We start from the raw sequence: 25,198 nt of genomic DNA, 5'->3' as shown, positions 1-25,198 counted from the left end.
AACCAATATTTATCTTATAAAAATGCCTGCCTTCATAACTTTAGGAGGTTTTTTAGATTTTTAGGTTTACCTTTTGACTTGTGATTTTCCTTCACTTACTAAGAAATGGCAGTTTGGACTCTTGATTAAAATAAAAATGAATTTATCTGGTGTTTACACAGCATTCCTTATTGAAAAATATTAAAAAATAGAGATGTAAGCTTTAGATCATCATCCAGAGTAGTAAAACTGCTTATTATTTTCCAAGGAGGATGGGGGGGAAATGCTTTGCAAGATACTGTTTAGTGACTGATTTTCTTCCATTAGTATTCTTGTAATTTATATAAAATCTGGTTTATTTATATGAATTTGGATGTATTAGGCATGGTGTTTTGAAATAAAATGGATTAAAAACTGTATATTCTGTGATTAAACTGGGGGCTTAATTTAGCTTTTCCTGCTTGTATAAGCACAGTCTTCCATTGGCTGTATATATTTATACATGTCTAATTCTTCCTTATAAAAGGAAGTGAGTTTATGTAAGTATATACCACTTATTATAGATGAGAGAGTTCTATATCTCTCATAGGATATAGAACTACTTCAAGGTGCTATGTTCTTAAATGAGAAATTGCCTACACATTATGGAAGTTGAAAGGTTCATGTTTCTATGAGCATCTTTGTTACTTTACTGTTTTGTATAATCACATTCTTTATCTGGCAGCTGTGTTAGGACATTTGTTGCTTGGAATTATTCTCTTTTTAAAGTAAGAATGTATTTTTCTTTTGTGTGGAATTTTACTCATTTATTATTTAATGTTAAAAAAATGTTTTCTGGTGTGACATCATCAACATGGCGACATAAACAGGTACTGAAAACTTCTCTTCAGAGATTCAACAACAAAAAAGGACAATTCTGAATTGTTTGAAATTCTTGAGGAGTATATAGACTGGAGACGGACTCTGCAAATGCCAAATTGAAGAAAGAGAAGAAATATCAGGTGGGAATCTTCTGTCCCAGACCAGCCAGTCCTCTACCCACCCTCTCACTTGGTCTCAGCGTGGGAAAGGCACAGAATCAGCAGAGGAGACCCCTCCCACCAAGGACACAGATTTAAAAATCTCTCACAGCAGTGAGACATACCCCCACAACTTCCAGAATAAACTAATCCAGAAAGTCAGATACTCAGCAAAAAATCGTGAGGTCAGTGAGGGACAAAGAGACTGAGAAAATGTGAACAGAGACTGAGTTTCAATCTCTGGGTCTGAAAGCCCTTCCCCCACCCTTGAGGGAAGCAGCAGCCAGCAGCCGTTTCCTTGCCTTGGGTATGGCTGGAGTATTGGGTCAGTTGAGGGAGTATTCTGCCACAGTTGTAGCCCCACATGGAGCCAGATTTTGGCCAGCAAAGTGAGGGCATAGGAATCCCACAGTTTCAGCTCATCTGTGTAAACACAGCTCAGAGGCAATTTCTGAGTACAGTTACGTTACCAAACAGCGCCGTCTGCTGGACAGTCTGGAAAGTGCACGGGAATTGAAACACTTTCAAAAAGATGCTCCAGATCCTTTCTTAGGAACACAGGAGCTGGTCTACACTCCCTGCACAGAAACCCAGTCCTGTTATGACTGAGAAATATGGACAACCCAACTGTTAAAGCAGGGTTCTAAATCCCAGGTCTTGCAGGCCAGTGGAAAACAGAGCACCACTGGAAGCAGGCAGATCTATATTACCACACACAGTGAATTTGCTGAGGTGCCCAGTGCCTATCTCCCACCCCTGTGGCAGGGCATGGTGGGTGCCTGGTTTTGGGGGGAAGACTGGGAGGCAGAACCAGACTGACAACTGGCCAGCAAGAGAAACAAAGAAAAGATAGTGATCAAAGAAAACCAACAAGAGAACCCAAGGGAAAAGAGAGAAAACAGCCTCCAGAATAAACTAATCAAGAAAGTCAGATGCCTGGACAGCAAAAAATCATGAGCCACACCAGGAAACATGAAGATATGGCCCAGTCAAAGGAACAAACTAACATCTCAACTGAGATTCAAGAGTTGAAACAACCAAAGATGTTCAAACAAATCTTCTATTCAAATCAATGAGTTGAAAGAAAATAATAAAAGAGATGAAGGATATAAAGAAGACACTGGGTGACCATAAGGAAGAATTTGTAAGCTTGAAAAAGGAAATGGCAGAACTTATGGGAATGAAAGGCACAATAGAAGAGATGAAAAATACAATGGAGACATACAACAGCAGTCTTGGAGAGGCAGAAGAAAGGATTAGTGAACTAGAGGACAGGACATCTGAAATCCTAAACTCAAATGAAGAGATAGGGAAAAGAATGGAAAAATATGAGCAGAGGTTCAGGTATCTGAAGAACAACATGAAGCGCACGAATGTACATGTTATAGGTGTCCCAGAAGGAGAAGAGAAGGGAAAAGGCACAGAAAGCATAATAGAGGAAATAATGAATGAAAATTTCCCAACTTTTATGAAAGACATAAAATTACAGGTCCAAGAAGCACAGCATACCCCAAATAGAACTGATCCAAATAGACCTACTCCAAGACAGTTACTATGCAGATTGTCAGCTGTCAAAGATAGAGAGAATTCTGAAAGCAGCAAGAGAAAAGCACTCCATCACATACAAGGGAAGTTCAATAAGACTAAGTGCTGATTTCTCAGTAGAAACCCTGAAGGCAAGAAGGCAAGAGGTATGATATATTCAAGATTCCAAAAGAGAAAAACTGCCACCCAAGGATCCTGTATCTGGGAAAACAGTCCTTCAAAAATGAGGGAGAGTTTAAAATATTTACAGATAAACAGACACTGAGAGAGTTCATGAATAGGAGACATCGCTACAAAAATACTAAAGGGAGTGCTACAGGCAGATAGGAAAGGACAGGAGAGAGAGGTTTGGAGAAGAGTATAGAAATGAAGATACCAGGAGATAGAAAGAAGGTAGAGATTGGGCATTTGATTCTGAAGGAATACAGACTGTTCAACAGGATTGATTATATAATCCAGAAATGGACAGCACAATACTGTGTGATGGTAGCACAATATTGTAAGTATAGTGAACAAAGATGACTGTGTGAGTACATTTGAAAGAGGAAGGTTAGGGACATGTAGGACACCAGAAGGAAAGATAGAAGATAAAAACTGGGACAGTATAACTTAGTGAAACCTAGAGTGGTCAATGATTGTGATTAAATGTACAAATATAAGAATGTTTTTACATGAGGGACAACAAATGAATGTCAGCTTCGCAAAGTGTTGGAATGGGATGGTGTGCCAGTTTGGATATATTACGTCTCAAGAAAAGCCATGTTCTTTAATGCAGTCTTGTGCTTGCAGACTTATTAATCTTTTTGATTAGGGCATGACATTTTGATTGAATGTTTCCATGGAGATGTGACCCACTCATCTGTGGGTGAGAACTCTGATTGTATTATTTCCATGAAAGTGTGGCCCCGCCCATTCAAGGTGGGTCTTAATTAGATCACTGGAGTCCTTTAAAGAGAGCTCACACAGAGAGCAGAGAAGACAAAACACCCCAAGAGAAGCTGAGAGAGATGTTTTTGGAGAGAAGCTGACACTGATGCTGACAGTTGGAGACGTTTGGAGATGTGGACAGAAAGACGTTAGAGAGGAATTCCGTGGGAGAATAAAGCAAGGATGCACAGGAGCTGAGAGGGAGAAGCTGAGAGAGACATTTTGGAGAAAGCCATTTTGAGACACTACCCAGGAGCTAAGGACCAGCAGATGCCAGCCACGTGCCTTCCCAGCTGGCAGAGGTGTTCCAGATGCCATCAGCCATTCTTCAGTGAAGGTATCCTCTTGTTGATGCCTTAGCTTGGTCACCTTTATGACCTTAGAACTTTAAATTTGTACCTGAATCAATCTCCTTTATAAAAGCCAATCTATTTCTGGTATTTTGCATTAACGGCACCCTCTAGCAAACCAGAACAGATTGTACTGGCAAAAAAAAAAAGCAAACTAGGATCTATAGTTGATGGTAACCTTGTAATATGCTTCCATTAATTGTAACAAAGGCAATTTACTGAAGCTAAATGTCTATAAGAGGGGAATATAAGGGAGCAGTAAGGGATTCTTGGCATTGGTATTGTTATCTGACCTTTTTATTGTAGTTTATTTTAATTTTTTTTTTTTGGTCGTCATTTTTTTCTTTCTTTTTCTTTTTTTCTTGTTTCTTTTTGGAAGAAATGGAAAATATCCTCATATAGATAGTGATAGTGAATGCATAACTATGTGATTATACGGGGAACCATTGATTGTTTACTTAGGAGGGAATGTATGGTGTGTGAATGAAACTGTCTAAAAAATAAACATAGGGATACAAGTGCTGGAGAAAATATGGAGAGAGGGATGTACCTAATCACTGTTGGTGGGGAAGTAGAATGGTGCAGCCCATCTGGAGGGCAGTGTGGTGGTTCCACAGGAAGCTAAGCATGGGGTTGTCATATGGTGCTGCAACCCTGTTACTGGGTATATACTTGGAAGAACTGAAAACAGGGGCACGAATGGAAATTTGCACAGTGGGGTTATGGTGGCAGTATTGACAGTTTGCAGTGGATGTGCCTAAGGGTTCATCAACTGATGAACAGAATGGTGAACTGTGGTGTATACATAAATGCAATATTGAGCTGCTACAAGAAGGAATGGATTTCTGAGGTATGCAACTTGGTGAATGGACATTGAGGACAGTATGTTGAGTGAAATAGCCCATAAATGAAAAGACAAACATTATAATGCCTTACTAATATGGACTAATGTGCAAACTCTGAGAATTGAATCTGAGATCATAGGTTATCAGGGGAAGGCTTATTGTAAAGGTTCCTAGATTGTAAGCTCTTAAAGAAGTTCCTGAGTTGTAATGGTTATTGCTACATTCTAAGATGCTGAGCTCTTTGTGTATAACCTGGTCGGTTCCTGGAACTTTGGGTATCTGTGTGACACCTGAGACTCAGAGCCAGAGTCTGGCATCTATGGGTGTCAGCATTACCCCATACAGCAAAAGTTGAAGAGTCTGATAGGGAGATCAGACTTCAGTTGGAGATATGAACGAAATGGACTTGGTTGGAACTAAGGTGGATTAGACTAAAGGATAAAGGACGATATTGACAGTGTTATAGGACTTCAACTTCTGTGTGAGACCAAAGGAAGAGATGTTTATTAGGTGCAAAGTCTACATTTTTTTGTAGCACACTATATAATTTAACCTGTGTGGTCAGTTTATTCAAACACCATCATTACATGAAAGTTTGAATAGGGAGTGAAATCTGGCTGGTTTGTATAGATTATTGTGAGGCCCTGATACATTCCAGAGTAATTTGGGCAGAGAATAAAAATGTATTTTCAGGGCCTCCTTGAGGGACTGGGGGGAAATGTGGGGATATTAAATTTCCCCACCTGGTGAATTACTGATTTTCTCACAAGCATCGGGGACTGCCAATTTAGAAGGCTGAACCCTCGATCTTGGGGCTTGCCCTTGTGAAACTTGCTTCTGCAAAGGAGAGGCTAAGCTTACTTATAATTGTGCCTGGGTGTAACCCCCAGAGAACCTCTTTTGTTGCACAGATGTGGCCTGTCTCTCTGGGCCATCTCTGCAGGTGGGTTCACTGCCCTCCCCGCTGTGGGACATGACTCCCAGGGTGTAAATCTCCCTGGCCATGTGGGACATGACTCCCGGGGATGAGCCTGGTCCCAACTTTGTGGGATTGAGAAAGCCTTCTTGACCAAAAGAGAGAAGAGAAATGAAACAAAATAAAGTTTCCGTGGCTGGGGGTTTTGGATGGAGTTGAGGGGACATTCTAGAGGTGTTCTTGTACACTCTATAGATGTCCCTTTTTAGTTTTTAGTGTATTGGAATGGCTGGAGGGGAATACCTGAAACTGTTGAACTGCGACCCAAGTAGCCTTGATTCTTGAAGAGGATTGTATAACTATGCAGCTTACACAGTGTGACTGTGTGAGCGTGAAAACCTTGTGGCTCACATTCCCTTTATGCAGTGTATGGTCAGATGAGGAGAAAAATGGTGACAAAAAGTAAATGAATAATTGGGAGGGAGGGGGGATTGAATGTTCTGTGTGTTCTTTTTTACTTTAATTTTTATTCTTATTTTTTGTGTGTGGTAATGAAAATGTTCGGAGATTGATTGTGGTGATGAATACACAACTATATGATTGTACTGTGGGCAATTGATTGTACACTGGATGATTGTATGGTTTGGCAATATGTCTCAATAAAATTGAATTAAAAAATGTTTTCCATAAAACCTTAGAACCTATGTAGTTACAATCTGGTTATGTTAGATATTTTGATAGCAGCACAACCTTTTAGATCACTATATAGTATACTGTAGCATATTTTAACATTTTATTCCTTCCCGACCTGAAAGGGTTAATGTTTCTTCCAAGGGTTCTGATCTATTTCCAGGGACTAATTACATTCTGGAGAAAAATGACTAATTAATACATAGGTTTTCCCAAAGAATCAAAGATTCCCTTAAAAGATTGGCATAATCTCATTTAAAATTAAGGATGTGCCATTTTCAAGGAATAGTAAAACTCTATAAAGTGTATTACTGTTTAAAGTGCTTTGGTTATTTAGACAGTCAACTTGTATAACTTTTGTTTTAAAAAATTAATTGAATATTTGTTATATGTCAGTCATTGTGCTTACTTCTTTATTATACATTCTCTTATTTAATCTAAGATCCCTATGAGGTGGGTGATAGTATTCTCATTTTTATAGATGATATACTTCAAACTCAGATAGTTCATAAGATGTAGAGCTGACATTTAAACCCTTCTGTTGAATTGAAAGCTAGTACTCTTTACTTAATAGCATTTTGTGTTTCTGAATACAGAAAACCAGAAATATGTGTTCTTTTTTCTGAGCAGCAGTAGCAGATTTCACTGTTCTTTTCCATGTGGGATGCTTTTACATGTGTAAGAAAACAACCGTATAAATGTGCTATTTAAATGATATATAATTTTTAATCTATGAAAAAATGTTTCACATATTTTTAGAGGCTGTGGAGGCATGTGCTGTCAAATGTCATATAAGTTGTACAAGTTTCTGTAAACCCTGAAACTGTACACATCAATTTTTATTTTGTCTACTAAGATGATACTTGCACAGGGCTAAGCCACTGTAGAAGTAGACCATGGTAAAAATACCCAATAACTGGTAGTGTTTATTATCATACTGTCATTGTTTCAGTGAGGACAATGTTAATTATCAGTCAATTTATAATGTCTTAATTATTATGAATTATATTCATTGAGTGAAAGCATAATCTGACTTTTTTTTTCTTGGCAGCAACTTGAATTGGTGGAACCAAGTGGCTGGATTCATGTTCCTTTAACTGATAATCATAAGAAGCCAACTCGCACATTCATGATACAGATTGCTGTTCTAGCCAATCACCAAAATGGAAGAGACACCCACATGAGACAAATTAAAATATACACACCAGTGGAAGAGAGCTCCATTGGTAAATTTCCTAGATGTACAACTATTGATTTCATGATGTATCGTTCAATAAGGTGATTTAAGACAGAACAAAAATCATTAAACATAACTATTTCATTTTGTCATTAAGTACTATATCTGGTATCTGTATTGAAAAAAAAGCATCAGTTATTTTTCTATTTTGTATGCATTTAAAAGTATTTTATTGTAACTTTAATAAATAAATGCATTTTGGGTTATGCTATCTTCATTTTTCTAACATATGTTAAAGCTCACATATTTTATATGATTAAAAATGGATTTGAAAAGCCCGTCATAACTTTTTTTCCTATATTAAGAGAAAATGAGTTAAATTGAAAATGTTAATATTTACACAATTTTTTACTTACAGGTTTTTATTCCATATGGTGATCAAACATTAGAGTAATGATTTATTGCATGTTTGTTAACAAAAATCATGTTTTATCAATATAGTCTTTAATAGGTAAAATTATTGTTTTTTCTATCCAGAGGACATTTATTCTTTTAATACTGAACCATATAAAAAACATTGTCAAAACAAGCTTAATATTAGGTGTCTGATGAGAACTATATCATTAGGAAATAATTAATTGTCTCTTATTTACTTCAATGAAATGTTTTTAAATATAGGGTTATTTATCTTCTAATGATGCTATGTCAGAGATTACCAGCATAAACTGCTGTTTATGCTAATTCTAGCAGTGCTTATAGAGGGATTAGCTTCAAATTTGTGTCTAACACTATAGCGTTCCTTTGGATATAATACTTCTTGGGAAATTTCCAGAATATATAAAATCATTGTTTATATATAAAAACATTTTAAAGGAGTTTAAACATGTTTTTTTTTCCATGGTTTAGAATGAATAGATTTGATTCAGAATACTTTTTTTTTCCTATTTATTACTCTTTTGAGGGCTAGTTATTTAGCTGTAAACTTCCCCAAATTGGCTCTTGTTTGGGAAAGATTGCTCAGTAGTAGTTCTTGCGTTGCTGAGTAGACTGAAGTATTAAATAGTAAAATAATTGTGTTTTGCTTTATTCTGACAGAGTACTAATTTACTTAGATACTATCAAAAAAGAGGTTTTACTTTTTCACTTATCAAAATTCTGCTCTTCTTCCTTTGTATTCCAGAAGGAGTTTTACTGTTGTCATTTTAGTTTTGTTGTTTTTAAAGAAATGTGGTGGTAATCTATAGGGTCATTTTCCACCAGAAAGTCTGGACCCAAAACTTATTTGGGATCATGAAATTAAGCAGAGTATAGATGTAGGATTCTGGGGATGGAGGAAGAGAGGATTGAAGAAAAAGAAAAGGAGAGTCAAGGAAATAAGAATAGAAATATCAACTAGGCACTATCTTAGATGCTTTAGGCTGATAAGGAAAGCAATTATATAAACAGCTGGGTCTTAGTGTGAGAGACAGAAATCTAATACAAAGTGCAGGAGGTCATATTAGTAATGACATTAGTACATATTGACTGATTTTTAAAAAATTTGCTTAAAAGAAAAAAGGATGACTAATTGTATTTATATTATCCATTCTGTTATCTAAGTCTCTTATTTTGTTAAGAGACTCCTAGAATCAAGAGGGATTAAGAAGAGTATTTGAGAAAATTGGTATGTTTTCTATTTCTACTTTCTTTCCCTATTTTTCATATGCCAGCTAGTTAAAAGGGTTGTTTTAGCTTTACATCCACTGTAACATTTGCAGAATTTAGAAATTCCTACTGCTTTACATGGTAGTCTTTATAATTGCTCTTATAGTGGGGTGAATAGTATATAGTAGACAATAAAATACAGATCCTGAAAAAGGGATTCTAAAGTTAGCAATTCTTCCCAAGTCTGGCAGCATTGATGAAGAAAGACGAAAAAAAAGTCATCTCCCCCTCTCTTCTAAATCAAACAACATAAACTGAAGGCAAAATGGCAACAGCTACTTTTTATTGAATGCTTACTATTTGCCAGGCACTGTGCTAAATGATTACATTGGTTATTCACTTAATCTGCTATTATTTCCATTTTGTAGATGAAAGATGTTGATGTTTTTAGAGAGGCTGTTTATTGCAGACATTATTAATTTATCTACCCAATATCCATACCCCCTTCTTCCTTGCATAGAAAATGATTTTATGGTTCTTTATGGTAGTTATATTTCCCATCCCTAGTAAATAATGATTTGCCTAAGACATTAATGAAAATCCTCTTCCCCACTTTCCCAGACATACTTGCCTCCCAGGTGGAGGTAGCCATGTGACCCAGTTCTAACCAACAAGACTTAAGAAGTATGCGGGAGATTTCTGGGGAACTTTTCTTCTCCCCATAAAGGAGGACCTATATAGCTAGTGCCATTCTTCTCCCTTCTTTCTCCTTCACATGTCAATGTGATAGCTAGGGCTACAACAACTATGTTTTTTTAACCATGAGTGAATGACCTAAAAATTCTCAGAAAACCTAAGCCACTGGGCCTATGAAGCACCATGGACCTCCAGACTTTTTAATGTATTAGAAATATAAAAACTTATTTAAAATCACTATGGTGGAGATTTCTGTAACTCATAGCCAACTATGATCTGGACATGGTTATTTTGTGAAAATGATATAGAAGATGTGGAAGTATTTCTGTTAGTACAAGAAATCAGTGAGTATTTACTGCAAGCCTATTGTATGCTAAAGATTTTAATAGTGCAAATATGGAAGAGAAATGAAGACTGATTCCTTGCCTTCAACAGTTAACAATAAACACATTAAAAATTCATAATCTAATATAGTACTGGCAGATTACATAAAGCTGAAGGGATTTAGAATAAAAGAATGAACAAAAATATATTTGATTGAAATCAGGGAAGTAGAGGCATTTCAAGGAGAGACTTTTGAGCTAGCTTCTGTTCAGGAAAGAGAGTCCAATTGGTAGAAAATGAAAAGATTATAGGTTTTGAAATAGTAGATATAAGAGTAAAAAGTAAGAATGAAGAAGGTTGTATGCATAAAAAGGCAAGCGTATTTGCTTGGTTAGAGCAAAAAGTCTGAGAATAACGAAAGAAAGGTTGTAAAGAAGGAAGAGAAGATAATATAACCATAAAGGGAAGCTGGATGACTTTGGATTTATTTATATAGGTAAATTTATATAAGTAATACAGAATCAGTGTAGATACTTACAGAAGGCCATATGATAGAATATTGTTTGGATAATTTTATCTTAGCAAAAACTAAAAGTCATTGGTTCAGCTGCATTTTTCCTGCAATTGGCGTAGAATGAATTGAAAGAGGTGAAACCAAAAATGCTAGTTTTTGAGAAGAAAGACTCTGTAGTTGGGGTTACTGAGTAAGGGAAGATGAAGGAGAGGAATAAAAATTACATTGAATTACCACTTTGACATTTGAGAATATCAAGAAAGAAATGACAAGTTTGGTTCTAAACAGGCTGTATTTATGACTTAGGGGGAAAAATGAAAAAATTAAATTAAAAAAAAAAAAAAAAAAAAAACTTCCGAAGAATAGGTTACTTGCATCTCCTATTAGTTACTGAATGCCACCCTAAAAAAAGATGCTGATTTAAAAAAAAAAATTAATCTCTTCCCTTTGTTTTGGTAAACACCCTTAAGTAGTTATAATTTAGTAGCTGGGTGGCTTGTTATCATCCTCCTTTCATCTAGGCAACCCTGTATTTCCTTTTGCCACATCCATTTAACATGTGATTCTTACAAATTCTAACAGTTGAAAAACAAACAGCTGGCTGAACTCTCTGCTTAAGAGTTTTGGTTACTTTACTTTTTGGTAAGTGATCAGGATTTTGATGACACTGTAGTAATAACAGGAACTGATCTGTTAAAATCTGGATCTTCAGCTATAGATGAATGCCAGTATAAAGAGAAGAGCTAGTCTCAGAATAAAGTCTAGAAAAACCGTTTGGGGAGTTGTTTTTGTGACCACAGGGGGCGAACCATGATTTGCTCTCAACATCAGAAAAAGGATGCATAGTGGAAGAACCATCCTATGGTGAACATTAACTGCATCAGTGGAAAGCAATCATTGAACTGCATCAATGGAAAGCTTATGGCCACACTGGCTCACAGAAATAGGTGCAAAGCATCTGTATATAACTTTAGTTCGAAACCACAATGCTAGAACCATTCCTTACTGCTGATTCTAGTTCTGAATCCCTTACCTGCTGGTAGCTACTTTTCTTGTTTTTGTCCTTTCTTTGCCCTTGGAATTTAATGATAAACACTATTTTCTTTGCTCCAAACTTGTCTCAGTGTTGTTCTCTCAGGCCACCTTGGATAAGTTTTCTGTATTTCGGTCCACAGAGTAAAAGCTCCTATTCTAAGACCCTCTTTATTTACATAAAATAACAGATCATGATAGTAACGTGCCCATAAAGAAAGATAAATGCAATTTGACATAAGGAGTTTACTAAGGCCAGAAAGTATGCAGTAAAGTTTTACTTAAAAAGGGGGATAATCTTTTTAAAGGGTATTAAAGGGGTATTCAGGATAGTATGAGTACTCATCCCTATCAAATAAACAAGATACTACTCTGCCACTCTGTGATCAGTTGTATTTTTTATAGTTTCCAGGAGGAAAACAGTGCATCTTTTTTTTTTTCAGTCAACACCTATTATTGAGTGCTTTAAGTCCTGTGGAGATAACAAATGTGTAGAAAACATGTTGCCTATGCAGAAAGAACTTACAGTCTAGTTGATGATTAGGGATACAGACGTTCACACAAACTCAATTCAAGGTAGTATTGAGTGAAACAGATAATAAGTATTGTGTTATTTTAATAAGGACAATTCATCACCAATGTCCAGTGTAGTCAGTAGTCTATCTCTTGTGGAAGAGAGAGAAATTAATCTGTGTCAACTCATTCCTGGGTTCCTGTAAAAGTTGAGAAATAAAACAAGTAGTGAAGATGAAGGCCAAAATATCACCTTCTTTTCTATTACAGGACAGGTTGATAGATGTGTTCTTAAGTCTTAACCAAATTGGGCTTCTAATAATGAGGCCCTGAGACTAACATAGTTGGTTACACTGAATGGGACAGGAAGCTCTCTAGAAGGAGAGTGGAGCTCAGCCATATATTTTCAATTATTCTCCCTATCTTTATAAACCAGATGAGTCACTCTACCTTCTCACAGATGAAGTAAAGGGGTAGAGAGGAGCTCAGGATAAAGGAATTGAGCTTCCTTTCAGTTGGGAATCATCAGGAGCGGAGAAGAAGTGTTCCTAAATTTACAATCCAGTAACAGAACAATGTACAGATTTAAGTAGAAGGAAATGAACTGGGAGGGCATTTTTGGCATGGAAAATTGAACAAACTTTTGAAGAATTGAGTTTATATTCAGGCTGCAGTGCAGCAGGGTGCTAACGTGAGTAATACACTTCAGGATAGAAGGGTAGGGCAGGGTGCAGTGAAAGTTTAGTCTTAGTAAACTAAACTATACTGAAGAGGAGCTATAGTTGTGTACCCATATCTTTTTGTTTCATGTATATGAACTATGCACACACACACACACACACACACACACACTCACTGCAAAACCTTGGAGGTGAAAAGGGGCCTATTAACCAGCACCATTATAAGTTGTGAAGTAGACTCTGGGATAAAAAACATATTTTCTGAGGCAATAACTTTATGTAAAATAAAAATATTTAGTTAATATTTGTCATGAATACCTTTCCACGATTTGATCTTGGAAAGGGCTAGCAGAAATCTGCCTGGGATAGAAAGACTGAGTGGAAATCTGCTTTTACAAAAGGCATTCCCTAGCGGATGATGCTTGTGGAGTCACGGAAATGCCCATTCAATTTTGATCCATTGTGCCAGGTTCCCTCCCTTCCACTCCAGAGATTTAGATGATAAATGGAATTCTTAGAAAAATCCATGTGCAAATGAGACCATCAGAAAGCACACACAGCTCCAAATAAGGATCTCAAGTGGCCATTACAAAGATATTTGAGTTCCTGGAGAAGGGCATATTTTGTGTCAAAACAAAATCTTTGTTAGTAGGAACACAACTTGATTCCTTTGGGAAAAATTCATACTTGTCTCAAGTCTAATTATTTTTGCACTCAAGAAAGTTTTAAAACTGAAGACGTTTTTGAAACTTAGTAGGTCATACTATAATCCTTTTTAACAGTGTGTCCACTGAAGCATGAAATAAACTAGTGGTAAGGAAATCTTGAATATAGCATAAGCACAGTTTCTGGTTTTAAATACTTTTAACCATTTTGCATATAATCTTGGTGTAGCTGGTGAGTATAGTGAGAGGAAGTAATGTTTTAATGTAAAAGTTCTGTGTGTGAATAATTTTCTGTTTATTTGCAAGCTAAAAGGAGTCGTTCAGTTGTGTAGAAATTATGTGAGCAGCTGTGTCCTGTCTGCTATAATCCTTGTCCAGACTTTACCAGCCCTTTTTTCTTTTCACAGTGTATATGGAGCATAATGTATATACCATGAAGTGCACCAAACAACAGCTCAATGAGTTAGGTCAAAGTGGACACCCATGTGCAGACCAAAGAATAGGACCGCCTCAGTACCCCAGAAGCCTTTTTCATATCTCCTCCCAGTTACTATTCCCTTTCTCTCCAAGGTTAACCTCTGTCCTGAGTTAAACACTATAGCTTAGTTTCATCTATGCCTAAGGTAGTCATACAATATATTTCTTTTGCGTTGGTTTTCTTTCATTCAGCATGATTTTTGTAATGTATATCCATGTTGATGCGTGAAGCTATAGTTTGTTCATTTTTAATGCTATGTACATAGTGCTAAATTGTATGAATATAACAGTATATTTATCCATTCTGCAGTTTGTTTATCCATTCTACTGCTGTTAGATATTGGAATTGTTTTCAGTTTGGGACTATTGCAAATAATGCTGTTAGGAAATTCTAGGATGTGTCTTTAGACTCATATTGCATGTGCATTTCTATTAGATATGTACCCAAGAGTCAAACTCATGGCTCAGTTAGTGTAGATAATAGTAGTTTTCTGAAGGGAATGTCCCCATTCCCATTCTCATCAGCAGGGTAGGAGAGTCGCTATTGCTCCATGTCCTTGCTAATCTTCAGTATTGTTCTCTTCCTAATTTTAGCTATTTTGGTTTTAATTTTTCCTTTTCATGATTACTAATGAGGTTGAGCCATTAGTTGAGCCAAAGTGTGAGCCAAATTTATGAAGTATCTGTTCTAGTCTTTTGTTCATTAAAAAAAAAAGTCTTTATTTTTCTTCTTGATTAATGAAAATGCTTCATATGTTCTAGATATAAACCTTTTTCACTTGTAAGTGTTGTAACGATCTTCTCCCTTCCTGTGGCTTCCCTTTTCATTCTCTTAATGATGAGGTCCTTTTTTTTTTTTTTAATATTCATTTTATTGAGATATATTCACATACCACACAGTCATACAAAACAAATCGTACATTCGATTGTTCACAGTACCATTACATAGTTGTACATTCATCACCAGAATCAATCCCCAACACCCTCATTACCACACACACACAAATAACCAGAATAATAATTAAAGTGAAAAAGAGCAACTAAAGTAAAAAAGAACACTGGGCGCCCTTGTCTGTTTGTTTGTTTGTTTCCTTCCCCCACCTTTCCACTCATCCATCCACAAACTAGACAAAGGGGAATGTGATCCCCATGGCCCCCCCAATCCCACTGTCCCCCCTCATAAGCCACATTTTTGTACAATTGTCTTCAAGATTCATGGGTTCTGGGTTGTAGTTTGATAGTTTCAGGTATCTACCACCAGCTACCCCAATTCATTAGAACCTAAAAAGGGTTGTCTATATGGTGCGTAAGAGTGCCCACCAGAGTGACCTCTCGGCTCCTTTTGGAATCTCTCTGCCACTGAAGCTTATTTCATTTCCTTTCACATCCCCCTTTTGGTCAAGAAGATGTTCTCCATCCCAAGATGCTGGGTCTACATTCCTCCCTGGGAGTCACATTCCATGTTGCCAGGGAGATTCACTACCCTGGGTGTCTGATCCCACGTAGGGGGGAGGGCAGGGATTTCACCTTTCAAGTTGGCTTAGCTAGAGAGAGAGGGCCACATCTGAGCAACAAAGAGGCATTTGGGAGGAGGCTCTTAGGCACAATTATAGAGAGGCCTAGCCTCTCCTTTGCAGCAACAGTCTTCCCAAGGGCAAATTCCATGGTAGAGGGCTCAAACCATCAAACCACCAGTCCCCTATGTCTGTGGGCATGGTAGCAACCATCGAGGTAGGGCAGGCCAATACCCCTGCATTCTCCACTAGCTCAATGATGAGGTCTTTTGATGAGCAGAAGTTAGAAGTTCTTATTTTTAATGCAATACTGTTTGTCAGTTGTTTCTATGTTTAGTGTTTTTCGTGTCTTAATGAATCCTTTCCTACCCAAACATCATGAGATATTCCCCTATATTATCTTCTAGGAGTTTTATTGCTTTATTGTACAGATTTAAGTCTGCAGTCCACCTTGGATTATAGAGGTTAAGGGTCTTTTTTTTTCCCTATGGGGATATCCAGTTGACCATCTTTTTCCCATTGCTCTGCAGTGCCACCTCTGTTTTAAATCAGGTACCCATATACTTGTGCTGTTTTTGTACTCCATACTCTATTCAATTATTTTTGCATGAGTACCACACTGTCTTAATTACTGTTGATTTGTAATAAGTCTTGATATCAGGTAAATTAAGTTCCCTAGCTTGTTCTTTTTTTAACAGAATCTTAAATATTCTTGGCCTTTTGCATTATTATGTAAATTTTAAATTCAGCTTATTAAGTTCTAAAAAAAAAACTGTTGGAATTTTTATTGGGATTCCTTTGAATCTAGATCAATTTGATGGAAACTGACGATGTTTACAATATTGAGTCTTCTAATGCATAGAAGATTCCATGCATTTAAGTCTTCAATGTATCTCAATAATATTTTATAGTTTATAGGAGAGAGATCTTGTATATCTTCTGTTAGACTTGTTTCTAGGAATTAGATATTTTTGATGCTTTTATAAATTGTACCTTTTAAAAATGTCTGTTTGGTAAATTGAAATACAATTAATTTTTGTATCTTGACTTTTATATCCAGCAACCTTTCCAACTTATTTCTTAATTTAAATTATTTATGTATGTTCTTTTGGGTTTTTTTTTAATATATTTAATCATATCATCTGTAAATAATGACTATTTGCTTTCTTCTTTTCCTATCTTTAAAATTTTTATATATTTTCTTTCCTTGCTAGGCCTTTCAGTAAGGTACATAGAAATTTGAGATGTTAAATTAAACACAGAGCAGCCATTCTTATCTTATTTCTTATCCCATTGGGAAAGCTTTTAATATTTCACCATTAGGTTTAGGTTTATGGTAGAAACCATTAACCCAAATAGGGATATTCCCTTCTATTCCTAGTTTGTAGGAAGATTTGTGTTTATTTACTTTTTAATCATGAATGAATATTCAGTGTCTCAAACACTTTTTTTTGCATCTATCGAAATAATCATGTAATTTTTTTCTTTTTTTCTGTTATGTTGAATTATATTGGTTGATTTTTGAATGTTAAATCAACTATATTTCCAATAAATTCTACTTGGCTGCGGGCCTTATCCTTTTTTTATGAATCACTGGATGGTTTGGTAATAATTTGTTTAGTAGTTTCACATCAAAGAATTTTTTGCACCATGAGTTAGATTGGCCTGTGATTTTCCTTTTCATTACTGTCTTTGTCATATTTTGGTATTGAGATTATTTGGGCCTCATAAATAAATGGGACATGCTTCTTACTTTTTCCGTTTTCTTGAAATTTTGTATTAGAGTAGAATAATTTCTTAAATGATTTGTACAGTTTTACTATTGAAGACATAATTAAATTTTGATTTCCTAATAGATGGAGAACCATTCAGAATTTTCTACTTCCTCTTGTTTACATTTTAGTAATTTATGTTTTTTTGCAGAGTTTGTCCATTTCATCTAAATTTTCAATTTTATTGGCTTAAAGTTATTCATATTATCATCTTTATGTTTGCAGTTCTGTAGTGTAGATCTGTCATTCCTGATGGTGGTTTTTAATGACTTTTCTTTTGGCTTCTTCATGAATCATAATCAGAAACTTATCAATCCTGTTTATTGTTTTCTAAGAACCAGCTTTTGGCTTTATCCTCTCTATTGCATGTACTTGTTCTATTTCATTAATTTCTGCTCTTTACTATTTTCTTCTGTTTTCTTTGGACTTAACTTGCTTTTCTTTTTCCAACTTTTTGAGATGGATAGTTGGATTAAAGATTTCTATCATTCTTCTCTAGAATATGAATTTAAGGCTGTAAATTTCCCTCTGTATGCCGCTCTGGTTGATCTTATATATTTTTATACATAATATATAGTTACTTATCATCATTAGAAAGTTAGAATATTTTCTCGTTTCTGTTATGATGTTTTTCTTTGACCCATGGGTTTATTTAGGAATATATGTCTTAATTTTCTTTCCAGGCATATAGAGATTGCCAAATGATCTTTTTATCAATGATTTTTAGGATAATTACTCTCTGGTCAGAGAAAATCTTTTGAAATTAGTTGAAACTTGCTTTGTGGACCAGCATATGCTCAATTTTTAATTATTGTTTCATAAATATAGTATTTATAATGTAATGTTTTGGTGCAGTGTTCTGTGTATGTCAAGTAGGTCAGGTATATTAATGGTGTCATTCAAATATTTCATGTTTTACTGGTATTTTTTTGTCTGCTTCTATCAATTTATAAGAAAGTTATATGAAAATCTTCCAAATGAATATGGATTTGTCTATTTTTCCTTATAACTCTGTCAATTTTTGTATATATTTGAGTCTATATTATCTAAATTTAAAATTGTCATATTTCCTAGTGAACAAAATATTTATTATGACGTGCACATTTTTATCTCCAGAAATGTTTTTTTTTTTTTTTGGCCATAAAATCTTCTTTGTCTAATTTAATAAAACTATGCTCATTTTCTTTTGATGTATTTATGTATTCTGTTTTTTTTTTCCATTCTTTGCCTTCTACCCTTCTGTATCCTTATATTTCTTGTGTGTTTATTGTAAACAGAATATGTGGGTTTTGCTTTTTATTCATTCTGATTCTCTGGGAGACAGAATATAGTGTATTTGGAAGACATTGCCTTCCAAAGCCAGTATAAACATCCCAGAGAATGGTAAGAGAAGGCTTTAGAAACATGGTTTTGGGCCAGATTTGAAGGGCTGTTTAATATCAAGGTAAAAAGTTTAGCCTGTCTCTTCCAAGTTTCAGGGAACCATTGAATGGTTTGAACAGGAGAATGATACATGTTTTAGGGGTAGTAAATCAGTAAGGTTCAGTTGGAGCAGGAAGAGACTAAAGTCAATAAAGATAGGTTCTTAAACTATTCTAATAATCTAGCACCTAAAACAACAGTACCTGGTGTATAGTAAATATACACAATAAAATATTTGATGAATAAATGAAAACCCAGTTGTGATTTGATGAGGGGCCAAACAGGAATGTGGCAAAGTGGCAAGAGAGGACTGCATATGTAGAATAGACCCAGCTTACTGATTGTTTATGTGTGGGTGGGCAGAAAGCTCAAGTTTAGGTTAAAGAAAATCAATAAACAGATATTGATATCATGCTGAGATGTTTATATAGGTGTCTATTACATGGAACTCAGAAGAATAAATGAAATGAGACAATAATGATTTATTGATCATTACTTCATAAAGTATTGTAGATAGTTAAATATAGGAAAAAAATTAAAGGTGAGTATAATATTTTGCTCGCTTCACCCCAAAACTTTCAAACTACATGTTAGCTTTAACACGTACTCCAGCATCCTCCAGATCCCATATAGGTAATTGCTTGTTCTACATCAGTATTTTTGCAGGCATTTCTGAGAAAAGAACCTCAATTTACACATTTCCAGGAGTAGGCCATACTCATGTGTTTCCTCCAGTAGCTAACTGTTGAGTGCATTCAAAATTCTATATTATTACATTATGCCAAATCAGCCAGTGGCAATACTTCAGTGTTTCCTGTTTCTGGTTTTGCCCTGATCTTTCTGCCTAATTCAGTTATCTTTCCCTTAACAGCTGCCATTCCACCTATCTTTCACTGCTATGCATGTTAAGGAATACAGAATTTGTAGCAGTTATCAGAATTTTAGTGCGTTTTAGACAATTAAAATATGTCAATCCATTTAGTTATAATTACTTCGTAGTCTCTATCAGATATTTCTTTCGTGAATTTCTTGTGTATATCTGTTGTTTGGGCTGCTGACTCCACCATTTTGGAATGCTTTCTTTTTTTTTTTTTTTTTTAAACCTTGGATTATGAGCTTATCTTCAGTAGGACTTTATCTGTGCAGCCTAGGTTGAGAGTGTTCCTCCAGAAAAGTTTTGGATTTACTTCTGGATGCACTCTCTGGGAAAGCCTGGCTTGAGACCTTTCTTTGTTATTTCTTAACTTGTGGTTTCCTAGACCAGAGGTGGTATAAATTCAATCCTGTAGGTTGTACATTTCCATATTATGAACTGTCAAGGGATTTATTTCCAGAGACCAAGAAGAGATAAACCAGTTCCCTATTGTCTAATGTTTCTCTCACCCCCACACTCCCAACTGAGAGTTCAGCCCTTTCTAGTCTCATGCAGAGGATCTAGGTTTCAATTCTCCATCTTGCAAGGACCAAGTTCTCAACTCCTATCCTTTCCATTCCCTTAAAAACCAACCCCCTAGATGGCAACTCTAGCTACCATGTCACCAGGAAGGCAAACAGGGTAGCCTGCTTACTCCTAGTCCAGTTTTCAGTTGTTGCATTATTTTTGGCATCTGGGGACTTTTCTTTTATATGAGCTCAGCCATGCATTTTTAAAAGTTTGTATAATTTCCCTCAGCATCTCCAGGTGATGTAGCAGGAAGGTTTTTATGCACACCCTGCCATATTGCTGAAACACAAATGTTGAATTTGTCTCACATCTATATTTTTTTTTTCTCCACATATTTCTAAATATCCTTGTCTTGATGTTTTTTAAAGGACTTTAAAGTTGACAGTTGATATAGACTTAAATTGGCATTTTTTCCCTCTTTGGATTTAATTAAAAAGTAGCAGCTGATTCTGGTATCCTTAGATTTTACCACATCATAAATTCTACTCAGAGGCACAAAGGGAATAATTAACTCTGAAGATTGAAAGAAGGCTAGAGCTTTTAACTAGGCCTGAGAAAGAAACCTCAAAGATTGCATCCCATGTGAATCAATAACACTAAATTCAGTACAGTGATTTCCTCGGAGAACAGGGGAAAAAGGAATTGAGAAATGAGATCATTAGGAAGTAAAGGGAGGCTTCAATTACGTTTGTAAAGTATTATTTCATAAGCTGAGTACTGTATACCCAGGGCTTCATTATATTCTGTGAATTTTAAAAATATCTGAAATATTTCACAATAAAAATGATTTAAAAAGGAATTATTGCCATAATGCAAATAGTACCACATATTTAATTCCATATAAGGGAAAATACAAGGGAGGGGGGGTCATGCATTTGTCAAATGAAAGACAATTTTCTGTCCTAGAGCGTAAAGGAATACACTATTATTTATGACTACTGATGATATTTAGCTATTTTCTTATTAGACCCTGCTTTGCCATGTCTGTTGAAAATGTCATATGACTGACTGGAAACTCTGACTTATCCAGTAATCATGTTATTTCCAACTCAGGGAGTAATCCAGCATTATTCAATATAGCAGCAGGTTGAATCTGAATAATCTCCTATGCTAAAAAGTCCTTTTAAGTGCTTTTGCATCTAATTCTCTGCTGATTTTCTTTGTTCATGTTTGTTACAAATGTTATTGTTCAGTGATCTTGTTTACTTGTATTTTAAAACATTTTTATTATGGTAGCATATACAACATAAAATTTTCCATTTAACCACTTTCAAGTATACAATTCAGTGGTATTGAATTACATTCAAATGTTGTGTTAACATCACCACCCTGCATTAATCCAATCCCAAAACTTTTCCATCACCTCAAACAGAAACTCTGTACTCATTAAGCATGAATTCACTCCACACATTTCCCCCACTCCTGCCCCCCTCCCAACCTGTGATCTAGTTTCTGTCTCTATGAATTTGCATATTCTAGTTATTTCATGTAAGTGATATCATAAGTTTTTGTCCATTTTTCCTGGCTTTTTTCACTCATCATGATGTCTTCAAGGCTCATCCACGTTATCCCATATATCAGAATTTCATTCTTTTCTATAGCTGAATAACATTCCATTGTATGTATATACCACATTTTGTTTATCCATTTATCTGTTGATGAACACTTGAATTGTTTCTCCTTTTAGCTATTGTGAATAATGTTGCTGTGAACATTGGTGTACAAGTACCTGTTTAAGTCCCTGTTTTCAATTCTTCAGGATGTATATAAAGAAGTAGCACTGCCAGTTCATATGGTAATTCTGTGCTTTCTGAGGAACCACCAATGTGTTTTCCACAGCTGCACCATTTTACATTCCCACCAACAATATATGAGGGTCCTTATTTCTCTACATCATTGCCAACACTTGTTATTTTCTTTTTTTTAAAAAAAATAAAATCCATTCTAGTTGACTAAAAAACACATGAAAAAATGTTCATCTTCAATAGCTATTAGGGAGACGCAAATCAAGACCACAATGAGATATTATCTCACATCAAAAAGAATGGCTGCCATTTAACAAACAGGAAACCACAAATGCTGGAGAGGATGTGGAGAAATTGGACTCTTATTCATTGCTGGTGAGACCGTATAATGGTACAGCCCATCTGGAAGAAGTTTGGCAGTTCCTCAGAAAACTAGATATCGAGTTCTCCTCTGATCTGGCAATTTCAGTTCTTGGTATATACCCAGAGGATCTGAAAGCAGTGACACAAACAGATATTTGCACACTGATGTCCACAGTGACATTGTTCACAATTGCCAAGAGATGGAAACAATCTAAATGTTCTTCAACAGATGAGTGGGTAAACAAAATGTCGTATATACGTATGATGAAATACTATGCAGCAGTAAGAAGGAACAAGGTCATGAAATGTATGACAACATGGATGAAACTTGAAGACATAATGCTGAGTGAAATAAGCCAGGCACAAAAGGAGAGATATTGTATGTTACCACTAATGTGAACTATGTAAAATAAATGTCTTAAAAAGTAGCATATAGGGGACCTAGAGATAGAAGCTAGTGAAGGGGGGGAATGATAATCTAACATGTACAGATATGATGATAAGGGTGAACTTAATGATATGGGAATTGTCAGGAGTGACTATGGTTCGTTAATAGGATTATAAGTATCAGTGACACATTGGAGGTGATCATGTTCATAAATGGTTGTAATCACAGAGTAGTACCACAAACCTAAATAAGTGTTAGCATGATATAAGGTATGACACTGGTGCAGAGGGTTAACAACAGAGTCATATATGGAAAAACTACCCACTACATATTAAAGACTAGGCTTAATAGGAATATCTTACCAACACTGCACTAATACTAGGGATGAATAATTAGCAGCTGATAAGAGCTCTGGGATGTATTATGTTATGATAATTATTTGAATTTGAGAGTGATGATTGTACAGCTAAGTGAAGATTATGTAAGAAACTGACCATTTAGCTTGGGATAGAATATATATTAAGTGAAATTAGAAACCCACTACTTAATAAATCAAGCCCTCGACTTGAGGCATGCTCTTGTGAAACTTGGGGTTATAAATGGGAGGCTGAGCCCTCCTGTAATTATACTTAAGAGGCACCTCCAAGGAACCTCTTTTGTTGCTCAGATATGGCCTTTCTCTCTCTAGCCCAACTCTGCAAATAAATCATTAACCTCCCCAAACCCTCCACAAGGGACATGACTCCCAGGGGAATGAATCTTCCTGGCAACATGGGACATGATTCCTAGGAATGAGCCAGACCATGACAGAAAAAGATTGAAAATGCCTACTTGGCCAAAAGGTGGGAAAAAAAAGAGAAAGGTAAAAAGCTGAGGTCATGGTGGCTGAGAGATCCCAAACAGAGTCGAGAGGCTATGCTGGAGGTTTCTCTTGTGCAAGCTCCAGCTAGACATGCCAAATGGCTACAGTGTGCCATGCCCTTACCAGAAGTAGTCCCCAAATACCTAGGTCTTTACCTGAGATTCTATAAAAGATACACTCACTAAGTTGTACCTCTCAGAAACTTAAATCCACCAGAGTGTTCCTATGCCAGACAAGTCCTAAAACCCAGAGGCAACAGCCTCTTTAAGAACAACAATCAGATGCAGCCCCCTTCCCCATACTGTCTACACCCATTTTCAATATGAACAAGTTAGGGTGCTCACTGCCTAAACACCCCTGAAGATGGAGAAAGGGATTAAGTGAGAGGAAGGGTTAGTAACAAACAAGATAAGATTTAACAAAGGTCTATGAATACTGAAACTTTATGTAAATATATATATGTATTTTAGATGCTGGGATGTTGGAATAGCTGGAAGGAGGTAAATGACATGGTAGAACTGTAGCCTATAACATCCTTTGAAATTTGCTCTATAGCCACTTGTTGAATTGTGCTTTGAAAGTCTTCACCTTTCTGTGTATAGTATATATTGCATAATAAGGAAAGAACTGAAACTGTGTAACTGTAACCCATAACAATTTTTGAAATTACCTGTATAGCTGCTTGTTGAGCTGTACATCAAAAGTTAACACCTTTATGTATGTATGTTATATTTTACAATGATGGAAATAGCTGAAGTTGTGGAACTGTGACCTATGACAGTCTTTGAAATTTGCTCTCTAATTACTTGTTAAATCATCATTTGAAAGTTATCACTGTTATGTATATATGTTAAAGTTCACAATAAAAAATGCATTAAAAAAAAGCTTAAAAAGAGAGAGAGAAACCACTACATGCCTATTAGAATGGCTAAAATCCAAAACACTGACAACACCGAATACTGATGAGTACATGGAGCAATGGGAACTCCCATTTGTTGCTGGTGGAAATGCAATGTGGTACAGTCACATTGGAAGACAATTTAGCAGTTTTTTACAAGGCTAAATGCAGGCCCTGCATATCATCCAGCAATCAACTTCCTAGGATTTACCCAAATGAGTTGAATACTTATGTCCACACAAAAACATGCACATGAATGTTTATAGCAGTTTTATTCATAATTGCCCAAAACTTGAAGCAATGAAGATGCCCTTCAATAGGTGAATGGATAAACAAACTGTGATGTCTCCAAACAGTGGAATATTATTCAGTGATAGAAAGAAATGAGCTATCCAGCCACAAAAAAAAAAGATGTGGAGGAAACAGACGTATATTGCTTAGTGGAAGAAGCCAGTCTGAAAAGACTACATACTGTATGATTCCAACTATATGGCATTCTGGAGAGGTAAAACTCTAGAGACAGTGAAGTGATCAGTGATTGCCAGTGGTTCAGGGAGGGTGGGGGAAGGGATGGATAGGTGGGGCACAGGGCATTTTTAGGATAGTGAAACTATTCTGTTGATACTTAATGTTGGATACATGACCTTATGCATTTATCAAAACCCAGAGATCTATACAACACAGAAAGGGAGCTGTCATGTAAAGGATGGCTAGTTAATAACAATGTATAATATTGGTTCATCATTATTTATAACAAATGCACCACACAAGATGTTAATAATAGGGGAAACTAGGGG

The 25,198-nt window shown here is 35.9% G+C and overlaps 1 protein-coding gene across 1 annotated transcript in view; it reads left to right on the top strand.

The window, feature by feature from the left end:
• The window catches only part of ANAPC10 (anaphase promoting complex subunit 10), a 143,109-nt gene extending 135,325 nt beyond the window's left edge, over positions 1-7,784 (top strand). Inside the window, exon 5 of the mRNA XM_037830740.1 lies at positions 7,323-7,784. Within this exon, the coding sequence (XP_037686668.1) occupies positions 7,323-7,553 (231 nt within the window). The 3' untranslated portion in view covers positions 7,554-7,784. The remainder of the gene's footprint in view (positions 1-7,322) is intronic.
• Positions 7,785-25,198: the final 17,414 nt, after the last annotated feature.

Source organism: Choloepus didactylus, chromosome 3, assembly GCF_015220235.1.
Source record: "Choloepus didactylus isolate mChoDid1 chromosome 3, mChoDid1.pri, whole genome shotgun sequence".
Classification (NCBI taxonomy): domain Eukaryota; kingdom Metazoa; phylum Chordata; class Mammalia; order Pilosa; family Megalonychidae; genus Choloepus; species Choloepus didactylus.
This window is presented reverse-complemented; position numbering and strand designations above follow the sequence as displayed.